The sequence below is a fragment of the Myxine glutinosa genome, chromosome 7, assembly GCF_964187855.1.
Source record: "Myxine glutinosa chromosome 7, kmMyxGlut1.1, whole genome shotgun sequence".
NCBI classification, from domain to species: Eukaryota; Metazoa; Chordata; class Myxini; order Myxiniformes; family Myxinidae; genus Myxine; species Myxine glutinosa.
In genome coordinates, this window is record NC_136267.1 from 110,155,265 (window position 1) to 110,175,866 (window position 20,602).

At 47.3% G+C, this 20,602-nt stretch overlaps 2 protein-coding genes across 3 annotated transcripts in view; one reads left to right on the forward strand and one right to left on the reverse strand.

The window, feature by feature from the left end:
* Window positions 1-20,602, reverse strand: part of LOC137431586 (hyccin) — a 576,074-nt gene that overhangs the window by 310,967 nt on the left and 244,505 nt on the right. The gene's annotated exons all lie outside the window — the stretch shown is intronic.
* Window positions 1-20,602, forward strand: part of LOC137431580 (unconventional myosin-IXb) — a 232,539-nt gene that overhangs the window by 138,762 nt on the left and 73,175 nt on the right. Inside the window, exons 19-26 of one of the 2 annotated variants that reach the window (XM_068123054.2) lie at window positions 8,783-8,849; window positions 8,983-9,123; window positions 14,709-14,751; window positions 15,346-15,468; window positions 16,476-16,556; window positions 19,653-19,763; window positions 20,028-20,150; window positions 20,354-20,503. In XM_068123054.2, coding sequence (XP_067979155.2) covers window positions 8,783-8,849; window positions 8,983-9,123; window positions 14,709-14,751; window positions 15,346-15,468; window positions 16,476-16,556; window positions 19,653-19,763; window positions 20,028-20,150; window positions 20,354-20,503 — 839 coding nt within the window. The remainder of the gene's footprint in view (window positions 1-8,782; window positions 8,850-8,982; window positions 9,124-14,708; window positions 14,752-15,345; window positions 15,469-16,475; window positions 16,557-19,652; window positions 19,764-20,027; window positions 20,151-20,353; window positions 20,504-20,602) is intronic. The other variant, XM_068123055.2, reaches the window with a different exon arrangement.

The window sequence follows — 20,602 nt, forward strand, 5'->3', positions numbered from 1 at the left end:
TGCTGCATGGTCTCTTGAATCAGCCAAGAGCCTGTCCAGACAGCTGAAGAGGAATATTGACAGTGACAGCATTGCAGATGAATGGAAGGTGTACCAAGAGGAAGCCATTCCTACTGACTGGTCCCAGGAAACACAGGAGAATGAAGAAGAAGTCTGCATGAAGAGAGTGGACAGTTACTGGGGAAAAGTGTTGGCTTTAAAAGGCTGTACGGGAAACTGTAAATTCCCCCAAGTGAGACAAATGATAAGGATTGTCCTTGCACTGTCTCACGGAAACAGTGACGTGGAACGCGCGTTCTCAATCAGTGGGAAAAGTGTCACCAAGGAGAGAGTTAGTCTGAGCGAGGCATCAATCAATGGTCTCCGTGCAACAATGGATGGCATGAGATTGTATGGTGACCGGCCCGAAATGGTCCCAGTCACAAAGGGACTCCTCTCGTTAGGACGTTCTGCTCACATGCACTATATGCAGAGACTTGAAGAAGAACGAAAAGCCAAGGAAGATGAACAGAAAGCCAGGGAGAAAACCAGGCAAGAGAAAGAAGAAAGAGAGAGAACAGCTAAGATTGCTGTAGAGAAGGCAGCGGAGCTGTCTCGTAAGAGCGAGGACTTGAAGAAAACAGAGAAATCTCTGGCAGCAAAAGAGTCATCTCAGCAGATGTCACTGACTGTTAGCAACAGTCTGCTTGATCAAGCAAATAAAAAGCTTAAGGTGGCGCTTAAGAAAGGTGACATGACTGAAATTGCAGTAGCTCAGGCCATGCTTGAGTCTGCTCAGAAAAAGATTCAAGAGACACAGACTCGTATGGTGGAAACCAGGGAGGCGCAGAGAAAAGTGGAGAAGAAAAAGCAGACTTTGATAGAGTCCATGGTGGCTGCCAAAAAGAAGAAGTCATAGTTTTTGTTGTCGATGTTAAGACGGGTGGGCCCAAGTTCATTGGGGGTGTGTCCATGCCCATACATGTACATGTATTTGCATAAATCTTGCAGCAATAAAGCTACCGATGTTGTTCCAATGCTGAAATCTGTGCTATTACTTCCTAGTTTTTTCCTATTAAACTCCTATTTTTTGTGATCAGAATTCCTATTTTTCCTATTATTTTGTCAATCAAAGTGGCTGGGACCCCTGATAACAGGTCCGTTAAGCATTATCGAATTATAATTAACTTGTTTCTGGTCATTTAAAACAGGTGTCCCATAAGCTAATAAAGGTATAATACATGTCCAGCCACAAGGTAAATCCTGTTGTTTTGGTCACCTCTTCTGCTAATTAAAGGTGGCTACATTAGACAGATTGCTGCATAATCAGGGTGATTTGCACAGATTATTACCCTCACCAGAGGAGAGGGTATCGCATTTGGGTCCGTTTGTTAGTTGGCAAAAAAACATTTTTTGGACAATTATGTAGATCACTCCTGTGTGTGTGTGTGTGTGTGTGTGTGTGTGTGTGTGTGTGTGTGTGTGTGTGTGTGTGTGTGTGTGTGTGTGTGTGTGTGTGTGTGTGTGTGTCCGCTCACTTATACTTGCCTACAGGTCACAATTTTAAACCGATCTTCATGAAACTTCACCAAATGGTAGAGTTTGTGGTCCAACAGAATCGTATTTATTTTTTAGGTCAAAAGGTCAACATAGGCCAGAGGTCAACCACTTTTCTTCAAATTTCTAAAATCCTCAATATTCATCCAATTGACCTGAAATTTGAATAGGATTTACATATCAGCTAACTGAATTCAACCATCAACTGTTTTTGAGATCAACCTAGGCCAAAAGGTCAACATGGGCCAAAAGGTTGAACAACCTTTACAAATTGCTAAAATCCTCAGTTTTCATTTGATTGACTTGAAATGTAAATAGGATTTTCACATCAGCTAACTGAATTCAACAACCAACTATTTTTGAGGTCAACATAGGCCAAAGGTCAAACTCGGCCAAAGGTCAACGACTGTTTTCAAACTTCTAAAATCCTCAGTTTTCATCCGATTGACTTGGAATTTGATTACGATTTTCACAGCAGCTAACTGAATTCAACCACCAACTATTTTTGAGATCAGCATAGGCCAAAAGGTCAACATGGGCCAAAGGTCAACAACCATTTCAAATTTCTAAAATCCTCAATTTTCTTCCGATTGACTTGAAATTTGAATAAGCTTTTCATATCAGCTTACTGAATTCAACCACAAACTATTTTTGAGGTCGACATAGGCCAAAAGGTCAACTTAGGCCGAATTTCTAAAATTGTCAATTTTCATCCGAATAACTTAAAATTTGAAGGCGATTTGCATATCAGGTCACTGAATTCAACCACTAATTTATTTGTGAGGTCAAAAGGATGCTCTACTGAGTACCATTTTACTTTCTTCTCTTTTGCCAAGTCTCACTCTACGAGTGATATTTTATTATCTTGCCAAAACGAAGTTTTTGCAAGATGTATTAGTCAGCTTGTATGTTTGTTTGTTATCTTGCCAAAACGAAGTTTTTGCAAGATGTATTAGTCAGCTTGTATGTTTGTTTGTTTGTTTTTTTGTTTTTTTGTTTTTTTGTTTGTGGTTAATCATTTTTTTTCACGTTTAGATCACTCTGTAGACCACAGTTATTATTGGAAACTCCTGTAACTTCGCATATCAGAGTCCTATAGAGATACCCTTCAGCACACAAAATTTTGAAGGTCAAGGTCAAAGGTCAAGGTCACTTTGTGGTCAATCATGGAGGTCGACGAAACACTAATTTTTTGAGTAACTTTGATCGGATCGTCTCCAAACTTCATGGGAATCTAGTATATGGTCCGGCGCTCAGCTGATTAGTTTTTGGTGGCGATCGGCCTTGACCTTCATGGTTAGCGCTGGAGGTCGAAAATTATTGACCCCAAGGTCAAATTTTGAAATCGTAGGTACCATATCGAGTAATACCTCATATGAATGCCCTTGATGAGTGCTTCCCAGATCTGTAAACAGTTTGACGCTATGACGTCATTTGATGACGTCATGACGAAAAAACGGAATTTTCATGAAAAAATTATTTCCTCAGTTCTCATCAAAATCTTTCAATATTTCATGTGCGTTGGTCATGAAGACATACTATTCACCATACGAAATTATTAAGGTCAAGGTCAAAGGTCAAGGTCACTTTGCGGTCAATCATGGAGGTCAACGAAACCCTTATTTTTTGAGTAACTTTGATCTTATGATCTCCAAACTTGGTGGGTATATAGGGTGTGGTATGGCGCTCAGCTGATTAGTTTTTGGTGTCGATCGGCCTTGACCTTCAAGGTCATTTTGAAGGTCATTCAATTTTGACCAAAAGGTAAAATTTTCAAGTTTCAGTTACCATATCGAGTAGTACCTCAAATTGAAGCCCTTGTTGAGTGCTTTCCAAACATATTTAGACATTATATAAATGACGTCATTTGGTGACGTTATAAGGCAAACACGTATTTTTCAAGGTCACTCTCTAGAACGATTATTTATCATCGGAATATCTCGTGGGCAGACATTCCTCAAAGAGTCGCTTCTAGTGGATAGCAGTTCTGTTCACCTCAGTGTGACCTGAAGCAAGTCACTCATGTTCACATTTTGGCAAGATACGGTTCACCCTGTGGGTGACATATGTTTATTTTATTTGTTTGTTTGTCTGTCTGTCTGTTTGTCCACACAGAATGAATATGCTTTTCTCTGAAACCTTTTCTTTTCTTTGAGAATTTTCACCATAGAAGCGCCTCCTCCTATATAATTTTTAATGATAATTTTGACGTCATATGTCACATGGTATAGGTGCCATCTTGGAAAAACCGAAAAACTTTGTACCTCTATATCTCCACTTCATGGAAAAAAATTGAAACATGTCTCATTGTCAAGTACTCCCCATGGGGAACAACATATATTCATGATGATGAAGCGCGGTGCTGCGCGCTCTAAGGCTTACGAAAGGAGCAAGCGGACAACGCGGTTCATACAAAAGAGTCTTTATTCAAAGCACTCAAACTGCAGCACTGCGCTGCTCGGGGCTGCGCGCCCCGTGTATATCCTGAGGCCACGCCTCTCTCCCCGGCGTGGCCCACCCCCACTTGGTGTGTGGGGTGATGTCACCGCGTCAGTGCTTTCGTGTCCGCCACACGCGCCCCCCCAGAATCCCCGCGCACCTGAAGGGTCAGTTTGCGGGGCAAACGGATGACCCGGCCGAAGCGCCCCCTGGCGACTGGCGGCGTCCGGGATGCCATCTGGGATGCCTCCGGCTGCCCCTGGGATGGGTGCAGGACCGGGGGGCGGCGGGGCTGGGCGGTGCCGGGGGGCGGCCCCGACGCGGGGGTCGGGCCACTGGCGGTGGATGGTCCACGTCGAGGTGGGCCGGCTTGAGGCGGTCCACAGAAACGCGGTCAGGAGTACCGCCGATGTCCAGGGTTAAGTGCTTCACCCTGGTCTCCAGCACGCGGAAAGGCCCGTCATACGGGGGCCGCAGTGGTGTCCGGTGGGCATCGTGGCGGACGAAGACGTACTCCGCCGTGCGAAGCTCCGGGGCGACGTGCGTCGGTGGGTGCCCGTGGCGTGCCGTTGGCACCGGGGCGAACCTCTGGGCGGTCTCCTGCAGAGCGGACCGCTGCTGTGCCGCGGACCATGGTGCCGTGGAGTCGGGGAGGAACTCGCCCGGCACCCGCAGCGGTTGCCCGAAGACCAACTCCGCCGCGGATGCGCGCAGGTCATCCTTGGGCGCCGTCCGGAGGCCCAGCAGGACCCAGGGGAGCCTGTCGACCCAGCCGCCATCGCGGAGGGTGGCCCTGAGCGCGGCCTTCAATGAGCGGTGGAATCGCTCGCACAGGCCGTTAGCCTGGGGGTGGTAGGCCGTGGTTCGGTGCAGCCGGACCCCGAGCCCCCGCACGACCGACCCCCAGAGCTCCGAGGTGAACTGGGGGCCGCGGTCGGACGAGATGTCTGAGGGGGCACCGAACCGGGCGACCCAGGTGGCGATGAACGCCTGCGCGACGTCCGCCGCCGTCGTCGACGCCAAGGGCATGGCCTCCGGCCACCGGGTGGTGCGGTCCACCATGGTGAGGACGTGGGTGAAACCCCGTGAGGGGGGCAGAGGTCCCACCAGGTCCACGTGGATGTGGTCAAACCGGCGTTCCGGCACCGTAAACGGGGCCAATGGGGCCTGGGTGTGCCGGTGCACTTTGGCGCGCTGGCACGCGAGGCACGTCCTGGCCCAGCCACGGACGGCCTTCCGGAGGCCATGCCAGACGAATTTGTCGGCGATCAACCTCTGGGAGGCCCTCGTGCCCGGGTGGGACAGGCCGTGGACGGCGTCAAACACCTGGCGCTGCCAGCCCGCGGGCACGATGGGGCGAGGCCGCCCGAGGGAGACGTCGCACAAGAGGGCCGCGCCCGCGCCGTCGAACGGCACCTCGGTGATGCGGAGGCCCGTGACGGCGGTCCGCAAGGCCTGGACGTCGGGGTCAGCGGCCTGGTCCGCTGCCATCCGGGCATAGTCAATGCCGAGGTGGACTGCGTGGGCGACGGCCCGGGAAAGGCAATCCGCCACCGGGTTGTCCTTCCCTGTGACGTGCCGGATGTCCGTCGTGTACTCGGACACGGCCGAGAGGTGACGCTGCTGCCGGGCCGACCATGGCTCGGTGACCTTGCCCATCGCGAAGACCAGCGGCTTGTGGTCGACGAAGGCCGTGAACGCACGGCCCTCAAGCAGATGGCGGAAGTGCCTGACCGCCAAGTGAAGCCCAAGCAACTCGCGGTCGAAGGTACTGTAACGGTGTTCGAGCGGGCGAAGCTGCCGGCTAAAGAACGCCAGCGGTTGCCAAGCTCCACGCACCCATTGCTCGTGCACTGCGCCCACCGCGTAGTCCGAGGCGTCGGTGAGGGCGATCGGTGCATCGGGCGCCGGGTGCGCGAGCATGGTGGCGTTAGCCATGGCGAGCTTCGCGCACGTGAACGCCGCGTCCATCTGCTCTGTCCAGGTAACGTCACCTTTGACCGGCTTACCTCGGAGAGCTTCGTGCAGGGGGCGCAGGAGCTGGGCGATACGGGGCAGGAACCGATGGTAAAAGTTCACCATGCCCAGGAACTCCTGCAGCCCCCTGATCGTGCGGGGGCGCGGAAACCCCTTCACCGCCTCCACCTTGGCCGGCAGGGGGACGGCTCCGTGCCTGGTGACGCGGTGCCCCAAAAAATCGATTTCGGCGATGCTGAACCGGCACTTTGCGGGGTTCACAATCAGGTCATGCTGGCCCAGGCGTTCGAAGAGCGTGCGGAGGTGGTGTAGGTGCTCTTCGCGGGACGCGCTGGCGACGAGGATATCGTCCAGGTAGACGTATACAAAATCCAAGTCACGCAGGACGCTGTCCATCAGCCGCTGGAACGCCTGAGCCGCATTCTTCAAACCGAAGGGCATCCGCAGTAATTCGAAGAGTCCGAATGGCATGATGACCGCCGTCTTCGGGATGTCCTCCGGCCTGACGGGGACCTGATGGTAGCCGCGTATGAGGTCCACCTTCGAGAAGAAGGACATGCCCGCCAAACGGGCGGAAAAGTCCTGAATGTGGGGGACGGGGTAGCGGTCGGGGGTAGTGGCGTCATTGAGACGGCGATAGTCCCCGCACGGTCGCCATCCCCCGCCGGGCTTCGGCACGATGTGCAGCGGCGATGCCCAAGCACTCTCCGAGCGCCGAACGATGCCGAGTCGCTCCAGGGTAGCGAACGCCGCTTTTGCTACCGCTACCTTCGTCGGCTCGAGGCGGCGTGCCCGGGCGTAGACCGGTGGCCCGATGGTGGGGATGTGATGGGCCACCCCGTGCTTGACGGCCCCCGCCGAGAAGGTGGGCCGCGTGAGGGCCAGGAAGCTGGCGAGGAGGCGGGTGAATTTGTCCGCTGCCGGAAGCGTACAGATCAACGTGGCCGGAACCGAACCGTTCGGCAAGCCGCTTGGCAAGCCGCTCGGTGAGCCGCTCAGTGAGCTGCTCGACGAGCTGGGCAGTGCACAAGCGAGCGAGCTGAACGTCTCGGCCTGGACAAGACGTCTGTGCTTTACGTCGACCAGGAGCCCATTTGCGCACAGGAAGTCCGCGCCAAGCAATGCCATGGGCACGTTGGCCGTGACGAATGACCATCGGAAAACCTGCCCTCCGAACCGCAGAGAGAGGCAGCGTTTTCCGTACGTACGGATGGGCGTCCCGTTCGCGGCAAGCAGCGCGGGGCCCCCGCCTGCGGTGTGCTTGTCTGACGTATCGGCAGGAACGACACTCACCTGCGCTCCCGTGTCGCACAGGTAACGGCGCCCGGATAAGGTGTCCGTTATGAACAGTAGGCTGTTCGAACGGCCGGCGCTCATTGCCACTATCGAGTGCCGGCCCGGGCGTTTCCCGACCTGTCGAAGGAGCACGGCGGATGACACTGTCGAGCCTCGTGGCCGAACCTGGCGTGGAACCGGCACCAGGTGGTGGAGCTGGAGGAGCGTGGCTGGCTCCTCCAGGCTGGTGGAGCCGGCGGTTTTCCCCGCGGTGGCGGTTTTCTCCGCGGTGATGGGCGGGGCGTGGCGGCGGCCACGAGGTGTGCATCGGCATCAGCCTCGGGATCCACGAGGTGTGCAGCAGCATCAGCCTCGAGAGCCGCGACGGCCGCACCGACTCTCGCCGTCCAAAGCCGCAAAGTACCTGTTTGCCTCGGCGGCCAGTGCTCGGGGTTCCGTTATCACGGTCCCGGCCAACGCGAGGCGGACCTGTGCTGGTAGTTGGCGACGGAAAAGCGCCCGGAATAGAGAACCAGGGGCTTCGTCGCCCAACAGCGACAGCATATGGTCCATTCGGACCGACGGGCGCGTGTCGCCGAGCTCGGGGAGATCCAGGAGGTGGTCGGCCCGTACGTCCTCCGTGAGGCCGAACGTGGCTAGGAGTAGCCGCTTGAGCACCTCGTACTTGTGGCCGTCCGGTGGGTGGCGAAGGACGGACACAACTCGAGCGGCCCTGCCGGGCCCGAGGGAGGCGACCACGTGGCAGTAGCGCGTGTCGTCGCTGGTGATGCGCCGAAGCTGAAACTGGGCTTCAGCTTGGACGAACCAAACTTCGGCCTGGGCCTCCCAAAATTCGGGAAGTTTGACCGACATCGCGTTGTTTGCCATTGCAATGGCGTCGTGTTCGGAAGGATCGGTACGGCAGATCCAACGTCGAGGTCACCAAATGAAGCGCGGTGCTGCGCACGGTAAGGCTTACGAAAGGAGCAAGCAGACAACTCGGTTCATACAAAAGAGTCTTTATTCAAAGCACTCAAACTGCAGCACTGCGCTGCTCGGGGCTGCGTGCCCCGTGTATATCCTGAGGCCACGCCTCTCTCCCCGGCGTGGCCCACCCCCACTTGGTGTGCGGGGTGATGTCACCACGTCAGTGCTTTCGTGTCCGCCACAATGATGTCATCAGTGCCTTCATTATGACATCCTGATTAGACAAGTATAACACTTGATCTGATCAGTTTGAAATTTCTTGAACATGATCTCCACAAAAATGATATGGGAGAATTAAATTGATGCCATCATTGGTCACATGTTTCGGCAGCCATATTGAATTGAACATAAATCTACATTGTCAATAAACCACACAAACACAGCAGCTAATAAACACCCCACAACATACACCACACAAACACGTCCTGGCGAGTGTCTGCAATATCTGATTGCTCTTTCTTGTTTCACCTTCATAAGAAACTGACTATTGAATTAAGTTTTTTCCCCCTTTGCTTGCATAAAATTTGCATGAAATAATTTCTTAATGTGTTTCTTTCATCTCTCCAAGTAGACCAGAAGAACTTTCAAAGGGCAATATCTGCTGGCTCCTCCATAGACTCAGGGACATCCTGCAGGTGAGGGCAAATTCGTAGTAAAAATCGTCTTTGTGTGTAATCATAATCTCCTTCCAAGCCTTACCCCAAGGCATTTGATATAGTTGGTGGTGTCTGAGCCAGATTGTTTATCATGCCAATTTTATCTTTCCAGCACAAGTGGTGAGTTTCAAAGATGTTTGAGCAGTGAGGAGCAGTCACCAACTGGTCAATTTTTAAGTCAAGGTTCCGAGGAAGACGTCTTCTTATTCCCTTCATCTAGTCGTCAACGAGATCGGACCACAAGCGTATTACTGTAAGACTCTTTAACAGTATTTATGTACTTCCTAGGAATGGAGTTAGATTTTTGATGAATCTAGCTTTGGAAAGTATGGTAAATGTTGTTGAAAATATAACATGTCACCAAATGATTGCATTGGTTGAAATAGTCTTACAAAACAAGTATTTATCATTTAATAAATAATTGCCTTCAAAATAGAATTGTACCGACTCCCACAGTACGCCTCAACCTCTCCTTTCAACTTGTGATTGCAGTACAAACAAGTCAGGAGACGACGATGGTTCACGAGCGAGCAGTATTCAATGACAAAGTACGGACTAGAACCGAAATAGGTCCGGACTGGGGGTCGGGGGCACACGTGGCAGGTGTCGGACCCCGACATGCGGTGTACATGCCTATTTACAAAGGGCCCCAATGCGCTGCGTGCACAGGCCTTTAAGAGCCAGCTGTATGTAATTGTGTGTGGTGCTGGCCTGGAAATGTCAAAACGAAGGTTACTGACCTTGAAATGAGATAGAAAATAATGTATAATCAGTTATGAGGTTAGTTAGCTACACAATACTGAAAATTCGGTTTGATTCAGACAACTTTGAAAATTTGACCTTTGTGACCTTCAAAGGTCAAAGGTCGAAGATTCTGAAATTTGTTGTAAAACTTGTATTTCATGATGTATGTGATAATATAAGATCATGTACGACATTTCACCCTATCAGGAAGCGAACAATGTAATAAAACCATCAAAAATCGACTTTTCTAAATTTCGTGACCTTGTGACCTTGACCTTGGGGCGAAAATGAAAAATCGAGCTCTGTGGGGCTGGACACATGACATTGGCCTAACCAAATATCGAAACCCCTGTCAGATTCCACCAACTCCCTCGAAGAAGATGTAGCTTGAACTCGATTACCCCCTAAAAAGACGTCTTTTTGGGCGTGGCTCCGCCCACAATGGGCGCAATACGCCCACTCTAGGTAGTTTGAAATTTCCCACTCTAGGCAGAGAGGGGACACAACTAGATCATGATATCAACCTCCCACCCAAGTTTCATCAAGAACGGATGATATCATCGGGTAGTTATGCTGCGGACAGACAGACACACAGACACACACCCATGACGAATATAGTGGTCACTCTGTTTGATAACTCGTGAACCAATAATGTAGTCCTGAGGAGCATGTAGTCGATTTCAATGATGCATTTTGTCCCAATTAAGAGCACGATGATGTAGGGCATTTAAATATTTTTTTTAGGCAGAGAATAGGCCTCTTGCTGACTGCTCCAAAGCCTTATTGGTTTCCAGGTCCCAGTGGTGAACCCGCGTTCCAGGTGACTACCCGGGCATGAAAGCCAACTTGCTATTCTTTGGAGATGCACTCCACCCGTTGATGGACCATTTTCTTTCAACCAAATTTCTTGGGACACTAGTTGAGATTTTTGACATCAGCAAATTTGAATGAATGATCTTATGAGCATTCTCATAGGAAATTGCACTATTTGCAGCCAACTTCCAGGAGCTTTCCACCAGTTGATTAATACTATCTTCCCGACTTTGGCAATTTTTCTCAGTGGTTGTTGGTATCGTGAAACAGATGGTTGCCCTCAGTATCTCAGTGGTTGCTGGTTGCTGGTTTCTGACAAGCTGTCTCGAAAATAACCCTGTGCCAACATCCATACCACTTTAACTCCATACTATATGTGGGAGCACTGTTTTTTTTTTGTTTTTTTTTGTATACAAGATCGAGGCTCGTTTAAGAGCTAGCACATCAAACACATATCAGCACATAAAACACAAAAAACATAAACGGACACGTAAAAGAATAAGGGGTGGGGGAGACAATATGGAGAGAGAGAGAGGGAAGCGCACAAGCACAACAATAGAGAACAGGGACATCGGGAGATCTGTTCGAAGGGAGCAGGCTGGGGGGGGGGGGGGAGGGAAGGGGTACATGGCATAAAACAAATTGACACTACAAGGAATTTCAGAAATGAAGTCGGGATTGAAAGATGTGGTTTTGGGGTGTATTAACGGGGGTAGAAAATATCAAGGTTTTGGATGGGGGAAGATAAGAGATGGTGGTAAACAGCTGTTTTAAATACCTGGAGGGAGGAGTGAGATTGAAGAGAGAGTGTGGGAGTTTGTTCCAGAGGTGGGAGAAAAGAGAAATGAAAGAGTGAAGGTGAGCAGAGAGTCTTGATTTTGGCAGTTTAACCAGAAGAGGGTTTCTGGCAGTTCTTTTGCATCCTGCAGGAATATTTGTGGGACACAGCACAGACAGAGCTGGGGGAGCTAGGCCAGAGAGGAGTCGGTAGAAGACAAAAAGACCATCAAACCTGCCTGTGGTGAGAGAGTGAACGACCCTCAGAATCAGCTTCATCGCGGGAGATACCAACGATCCTGAAAGCTTTGGTTTCTACAGCGTGAAGCCGAGCTAGGTGTTAGGCAGGAGCACCAGCTCAAGAGTGGAGAGCAGTATTCCATTGAGCTACGGATGAAAGCCTTGTATGTGGTGAGGAGCTCAGGTGTGCCAAGGAATGACTTCGCACGACGGAGGATGCTCAGTCGGCGACTGGCTTTGGAGGCCAGTTTGGAAATGTGGTTTTCCCAGGAAAGATCATGGCAGATAGTGAGACCCAGAGCAGTAGATAGAGGGTGTTCGGTCAACCCGGTTTCAACTGGTCTGCCTTATGATTGGTTAAGCGCTGTCATGTGATTCACATGCGCCATGTTGTTACCCAACCTCCATAACTAGCAGAACGTGCATCGCATTGCATGCATTCGCTTCGTTTTTCATCAGTCAAAAAAAAAAAGCCATGCTGTTCGGCATACGGTTGTTCTAATCGTTCAGACAGGGGAAAATCAATGCACCATTTTCCCCGCAACCCAGAACGAAGGAAAATTTGGGAGATAAAGGTTCTACGAGAAGGCTGGAAACCAAACGACAACTCTTTCTTGTGTGAAGTAAGTGTCCATGCTTCTCACAGACTCAGTCTTACGTAACACTAACTAACAAAGTAAATTGCAAGCCACATGCTTCGGTCAATACACCTGGATATGCTCTGGCCTACGCTATCAGAGTTGACCTCATTTGGGCAGACTGGGGGCTAGGCCTAGGGTCTAGTCCAAGATAGATTAGGCCTACCCAGGAAGCGGTAAGGCTAGCCTAGTCCAGTCGACAATTAGGAACATACATTAGGATCAACCCGTAAATGTGAGTTAAACAGGATTTTTAACCCAAATCTCGTGCCTGTATTTGGCTCAGCAATAGTGACACACAGTGCACACACCCTACTAAAAGATAGTCTCTGTCTTTCTTTTTCTTTGCAGGATCATTTCGACGAGACACAATATGAGTGTCACAGGGCCGATGACCTGAGGAAGCTCAAGCCAAATGCTATTCCAACTAAGTTCCAACTAAGACTTACCAGCCTGCCATGGGCTGAAGCGCAGTCTCTTAATGAAATTCTTCACTACGAGGTTACACTTTTATGCGAGGAAACAGGGGAAGATGCGTAAAGATAAACTAACTAAATCGAAGTTAAGTGGAGCACAAGGAAGCAAGAGTATGGCAATGCGAGAAGTTGTAAAAAAAATTGCGATAATTTAAGGGCATATAACATATAAACTACAAGGAGCCCTCAGCAAGTGGACATAGCATAGAAAATTAATACATGGAATTCAAATACATGTTTAAATGTGTGTACATGTACTTGCTTTGTGTGTACATTCATGAAGCAGTAATGATACTTTAGCAGTTCAACTAACTGTGTGCAATCGGATGTACCATTCATTCTTTCTTTTGTAGATCATCTCACCAACATTGTGCAACTAAAGTGTCAAGTTAATCTGAACATAAATTTGTAAGCTTCCTTGTAGCACAATCAATAATCAGTATGACTTCGAAGATGCAAGAGGAGAGGCAAGAGAGTGAGAAAGAGTGAATATGAAATTGTGAGAGAGGGGAAGGGAGGCACTGGAGGAGGAAAGGTGCCGACATAGGGAAGGGAGAATTGTATTAAAGACAGAAGAGTGTAAGGAAATAGGAAGAAAGGGATTTTGAGGAGTAAAAATGAGAGGAAAAGGGGAATGCATTTAAGGAAAAAGAGAGTAGGAAGAGAGCAAGTACATAGATGAGGTAGAGACCTAATCATGTATAAGTTGACTCGTGAATTGAACGAATCTTCATCACTTCAGATATACCAGCAGAAAGTACAGAGTGAACGCTACACATAGTCAGTCATTAAGCACGCAAAGGGATATCGATGAATTAACATTAAAAAATAATTAATTCCATCCAATATAGACATAATGGATGTAGCAAGGAGATTTTTATTCTTCAAACGAAAGAAGTGAAGCCCAGCAATTCAACGACCCTCGTTTGGGATGACTGAATGTGAAACAAACAAAAGCTTAATACACTGTAAATGAAAAATAATGGGTCAGTGAAATTCCAACAAATCTAATCAATACTTGTACGTACATTTGTGTAACAGGGACAGGATTCGCAACTGACTAAACAATGTATGAAACTCAGGAACATAAAAATAAACCCATCCCTAATAGCGGTAAGTTGCATGCACGCTTGCACTTGACCTTGGGTAACAACATGGCGCCTATTGTTTAGTTGGCCAAACTCTCTCTATCTACAGCTCTGGTGAGACCCAAAAGCTTGAATAAGCTGGTTCAATAGTCACAGCCTTGGCCATGAAAAGCCCAGAATGAAGCTGGACCAGTGTAAACACATCCACCTGAACTGATGATTTAGAGGCCTGAGACTGTCAGGATCACCTAAATCCAGGATCACTGCTCACCTCTATACATTCGTTCTTTATGTTTTTCCTGTCTGTGGAATCAACTTCCACATTCTCTTCAATGTCATTCTTCCCTCAGGGTCTTCATAGACAGCTGTTCACCACCATCTTAGATCCTCCCCAATCCAAAACAATGATCTTTTTGACCTTTGTTAACATCCCAACATCCACCTCAATCCCTCCTCCTTCCAAATTTTCAGTTTCCCCTCTTGAGAGTTAGCTTCTGTATCCATCTTGTCCAGGCCATACATCCTCTCCTGCCCCCATTCCACCCCACACCCATTGTTTGTCCAAGTCTCCCTCTATCTTGGTCTTCAACTCTGCTGTTGGTGTTCTGTCCCTTTTGTCCTGATGCGTCCTGATCCGCTCAGTGTACTAGTACTAGATCACACGAGCCCTCGACGATGTATTAAAAAAACAATGAAGCTTCATTGAGTTTTAATGGGTTTGACGAGCTTAATCAAGGTTCCGGTAGCTCCAATCAGGTTTCTCAACGCTCAGATTTTGAGGATTCTTTGAGAGGAGAGGTGATAACTCTTTGTTTTCTCGGCACTCTTTTGTGTTAGAGATCAGCAGCACTTTAATTATGATTTTAAAGTGCCCAGAATTAGTAGAAAATGTAATAGAAACGAAAATATCACTTGTGACTTGGGCCTAAATTTGACTTCACAACTCGATTAGCAATGGTGAATATATTCGTAGAAGCAATATTGCACATGCATGTTGAGAAATACTCGTATTTATCCACACGTTTCACTGAAGATCATATGTTCTCTCCTTTTCATTTCCAGGCGAAACCGAGGCCAGGCTAAGCTGCGAATTAATCTTCCAAAGGTTCGTGAAGCAGAAGGTGTGACGTTCCTTCTTTTTACTTACTTTCCTGGTCCCAGATGAATGTTGTTTGTGACATGGCCTCATGAAATAGTGAGGAATCTTGAATATTTTGTGTATTGCTTTGGTCAATGGAGTACGGACTGCCTTTCCACAAAGAAGAAAGACTCCATGGCCGCGTATTTGTCACACAATACACTGCTGCTCTACTAGCAAACCACCAGTTGACATCTTTCACTCACATCCCTATTAGGAGAAGAATAGCAACTGCCTTTTCTCTAATGAGATGTAAAATTGGATTTAACAAACTTAAAGATATTTTTTGTGGTGGACATGATGGCCTAGAGATATGTACACTCACCTCTGAGCCATCTAGCATGGCTTTGAATCTCTGCCCCTCTACAAACTGTCATCTTGTTGTCTCGCAGGCAGGACAAGGCCTCAGTTTGTGCAGTGTCCATCGGATAGACGTTAAACTGGTCGTCCCGTCTGCCAACATGAGCTAGCGGATGTTAAAGATCCCACATTGTCCATGGTGTAATTATGACGAAATGACCTGATTTCTTTTCCCTTACCCCCCTCAACCCTCCCAAACAGCACCTCCTTGATGTGCGCTCTCTGAAGCACATTGCGAACCAGACCTTACACGACCACACTACGAAGTCGCTGCTGCATTTGCACACCAAGAAAAGGCCTCCAAGCATCAGTGCTCAGTTTCAGGTGACTATTCCCCACACTTGCCATTAATTGATCAAATTGATCTGTTTGGATTTTTTTACATAGTCTTTCTTAAAATTTGGCTTTATTATTTTGAGTCTTGTAAATCTAATTATTTACATTATCTGAAATACACTATATAGGTTATCTGCCAAGAAGGCATAAATTGTGTTATCTACCCCATCTATATCAACTTTGATTTTCATTGCTGTAATGTATATTTTAATTAGCTAGATCGATTTTCATGTGCATGTGAAGCCATTTCCGTTTGCTTGATTATTGTCATGGCAATGAGCCTGTACACAATCTTAAATGGCAGCAAAGGAGCAAGGAGTGAGTACGCAAGTAAGCAATGGTACGTGTTCAACGATGATATCTGCAACTCCCAAAATTGTTCTTAAAATGCGAAGGTACTCAGCTTAGAACATGACATTACCACTTGCTGATGCCATTACCATCTGGTGCAGCTGAGTTGTACTCATGGATGTGGGTTTGTAATGAATTATTGGGTGGGGTTAATTGAATGAGTGTGTCAGGGCATATATTGGGTGAACCACGACTTATGGAAAGCAGAGGTTAGGGAAAAGGTCGGGAAAGGACAAAGGTCGGGAAAAGTGTCCCATGACATCCATGAGACATTTCTGCACAGGATATGTGTCTCCATGGTGTCAATAATATTGCATATATCTTAAATTACATTCTTTGTATGACTACCAGGTGCTGAATTATATCTATCATGTATATATGTGGAAATGGCAAAAGAAGATTTTTTTTTTTACTCCTCCCTTCTCCAATTTCAACTTCATATGTGCTTCATATTGTGTAATATGTTATGATTTAGTGAGTCTGATAATGATTGTACCAGTCAGCATCAGTTGTGCTGATGTCAACGATTTAATACGAATGCTGTGCGAATCCAGGAATGCACAGAGAATCTATGATGCTGTTCATGAATTCACTCAAAAGTGGAACCAAGATGCTAATTGTTGAATCATTTCCACCATGCGTAGGCCTCACTCAATAAGCTTTTGGAGATGCTGAGACATGCCAAACCTTACTTCATAAGGTGCCTCCGTTCCAACAGTAAGAAGGTGTGTCCCCACAGGGTTACTGAAGCTTCTTTATTTTGTCAGTATAAGGATGCTGTGTTAGTATGCGTTTGTGGGTGGGGTGGGGGTGGGTTGGAATGGACTTCTTTGGAGGAGCGCAAAGGGAGTGTTGTGAGGGGCCATATCATCAACATTCTTTCCATATGGTATTTACATGGAACTTGATTGAAAATGAAAAATATATTTTGAACATCTCGTGGAGATGGAGAACATTTTAAACATATAGTATTTATTGCTTGCAGGATGGCCTTGAGGTATGCACACTCGCCTCCAGGCCGTCTAGCTTGGGTTCGAATCCCGAACAAGCTATGAACTCTCATCCTGGTGTTTCACAGGCAGGGTGATTCATCAATGTGGGTGCTGTCCCTCAGATGGACATTAAAATGTGCATCCTGTTTGCCATCATTAGTGGGTGGACATTAAAGATCCCACGTTGTCCTTCATGAAGAGTAGGTGAGCTCTCACCGGCACCCTGAACAAATTCCGAATTCCTGTCTTGACTTCCTGAGTTGGCGTGGTGACCAGACCAGGATTGCAGCCTAGAAATTACTTCGGCAACAACAACGCTCTATATAGGGCATGATACAAGATGATGATTATGATAAGTGTATATAATTAGTAATAAAGTATTTTTCTCATTAATTGTATATACTTACATATAGAACTAGAATGGCGCTCTTCAACGTCATGCCGTCGACCGATATGCCTACGCCCACATTATTACATCATTATACATACTTGTACCAAGTTTGATTTAAATCCCTTCAGCCGTTCTCAAGTTATAAACATATTACATACTCTGACCTCTAACCTTTGACCATGTGACCCCAAAATCTAATCATTTCATCTATACCTGCACCAAGTTTGACTTGGATCCCTTCATGCCAAAAAGTTTGGGAACCACTGCTCTAAAGAAATAAAAATAATTTGATGGAACATGGCAGGATGACATAAATGAAGAATCCTGGATGAGCAAAAGAGGCAATAAAAAATGAATACACTTAACGACGGATAATAAGAGCCCAGCACACCATGAGCACCACTCTCATTCACACACACACAACAGACCAGTATTTGTGCGCATGCCGCCACGAGGTGGCAGTACAATTAAGCCACTGACATGCAGCCTGAGGTCTTCCTCTATGACAGGTAGGCAAGGGTGAGCAGGAATGGCACAACCATGCATTCCCTTGCAATTTCAGGCTGAAGGCACCAAAAAGGAGCAAAGCCAACAAGTGCCAACATGCACAGAATCCCCAGCACTCCTGGTTTTATACTTATCCCGCATCTTCCTTTGGGGCCATGCTCTGTGGCATCGTGAAATAATGGCGGCCCCACACCAATTGTAGCAAACAATCCAGCCCGTCATTGGCGTGTCCGCCGAGGGTGCCATTACACATGTGTGCCCATGGCCAGGGGAGTCAAAAGATGGGTTAGGGGAGTCGCTGCCTCGGGACCTGGGGTCCGGTGAGGGGCCCGAGCTTCTCCTGTAATTTTTTAAAACAGTACAGTGTAACCCTTCATCGGCTCATCCTCATTTCCTCATCATTACATTTCAACCCAGAAACTGATTTTGCTTTCCTTGGCTTTCTTGCTGGAAACAAAACAACATTTACCATTGTTAATGGTACAGTTTCCAACTTTACAGAACATGGTTATAAACCAGAAATGTGCATTACAAAGAAATGGGTTTGTGTCCTCTTTGTCCAAAAAAATTAATAAATTGTAAAACCTACACGAGCACACAGGCCAAAAACCTTTCTCCTGACTATTATCCCTCCCCCCCACCCCCATCCCCATACCCCATTCATGTAACAATATACTATACAACAACAACAACAACATGCATTTTAAGGCCATTTTCCCTGCTAGAGCGGGGGTTAGCCTTGCGGTCCCCATGACAATCTTCTCCATATTGCCCTATTTTCTGCATCTCTCCTTGTTAACCCCCTTGTCCGCATTTCTTCTTCCACCATCTTTAGCCATGTCTTTCTCGGTCTTCCCCGTCCTCTACTTCCTTCTTCATTCATTTCCATCACTCTTCTCAACCAGTCACTTTCATCCTTCCTCAACACATGACCAAACCATCTCAACCTGTTCCTCTTCACAGCATCAATCACAGGCTCTATTCCCATCATCTTTCGCAATTCATCATTTGTCTTCCTCTCTCTCAACGATACTCCGCACATCCACCGAACCATTCGCATTTCCATCCTTTCCAGCCTTCGTTGCTGCTCTACATTCATGACCCATGTCTCGCTCCCATAAATCATAACCATAACAATCATAACAATCCCATAAATCATAAATCATAATCAATCATAACCAATAACACTTCTCACACATGCAGCATACACCTTTCCCTTCAGCTTCAACGACACTCCCCTCCTCATCAGCACGCCACTCAGTTCCCGAAACTTCTTCCATGCACATCTCACTCTAGCAACCGTTGCCGAGTCTGATCCACCTTCTCCATTCAGCATGTCTCCGAGGTAGCAAAATGTTTTCACACCTTCCAGCTTCACGCCGTCTCCAAGATCCAACTCAACATTTCCTCCATCTGCAGCTCCCTCTGTGCACACCTTACATTTGAATGTAGCTGCCACACTGGTTAATGACCCTCTCAGACCACTACATTTTTGATGAACCCACTCAGCGCACATTGTACATTGAATGGAGTTCACTCCGACACCCTTCCTGCACACAGCACAGGGCCACTTCCCAGTTCTTTCCACCTCACCACATGCTTTACCACTTGCCATGTAACAATATACGATGTACAACAGATTTCCAACACCACGAGCTAAGTGCTCAGAAGTGAATGCCAAACAGGCCAATACTTGTGGATATATTTGTAGACTATTTGTTATTCCTTCCCTGCTGTATTCAAAAATGAATGCAACATAAGCACGTATATCTAACCAGTAGGTGAGGCTCAGGTCTGACATTTCAATCACCGAGTGATCTTCATCTTTGATTGGACAGGAATCATGCACCACGTGGTAAGTATCTTTGGTCCCTCATTCATTTGGCATCGTCACACAGCATTGGTGATTTATGTTTATCTCTTGTCCACAGGATCCGATGGGCTTTGATCATGATCTTGTGCTGCGTCAGCTTCGATATACAGACATGCTGGAGACTGTTCGCATCACACGTTCTGGGTACAGTACCAAGTACTCATTTCAAGTGAGTACCAAGCCTGGAAGCCTGTCATCACTGCTCGCAGTTCTTGTTTATTCTGTTGCAGTTTGTGAACTACATCCCTTATTTCTAATATTTTGCAGCATTGCTATTTTGCAGTGCAATTATTTGCATAGGCAACGAGCAACTCTTTAAACTATCTTTACAAAAGACGTGCTGCATTCCAAGCGTCCATATTTGAGAAGCTTCAGTAAGGCTTTCCGAGTGGTTGTATTATTGTCTCTTTCCTCATTTGCTTTGACTCTGCAGGCCTTTAAGGAGAAGTTTGGATTACTGTTACCCAGCGACGCAGAGGCAACCGGAGAGGAAATAGCCACCCTCCTGAAAAACTTGCATATTGATCCAGACAACCACCAGATCGGCAAAAGCAAGGTGTGCACAATTTTTATTTCTGTTTGTCGTGCTCCAACGACTTTGAGGTTATACAAGCTCAAGTTGGAGAAAAAGGTGGAAAGTTGACTCATTTGATGTGAGGAATAAAAAGGAAAAGGGGCTATTCATGTATGACTTACATACTCTCCCATCTACCCACTTCTCCATCATTATATGCACGAATCTGAACCACCCTACATCAGGTATTCCTGCGAGAGAAAGAGCGCTTGCAACTGTTTAATGTGCTCCACAATGAGGTTCTCCAGCGAATCTGCCTTATCCAGTCATGGTACCGAGCCACAGCAGCACGTCGCCTTTTTCTTCGTCAACGTCAAGCCATCCAATGCCTGCAGGTCTGATATTGCCCTCTTTGCAGATCATGTATTCTTATACATTTAAGGAGGAATCACTTGAGAATTAACCAGACTTATTTTAACCCTATGTAATTGATG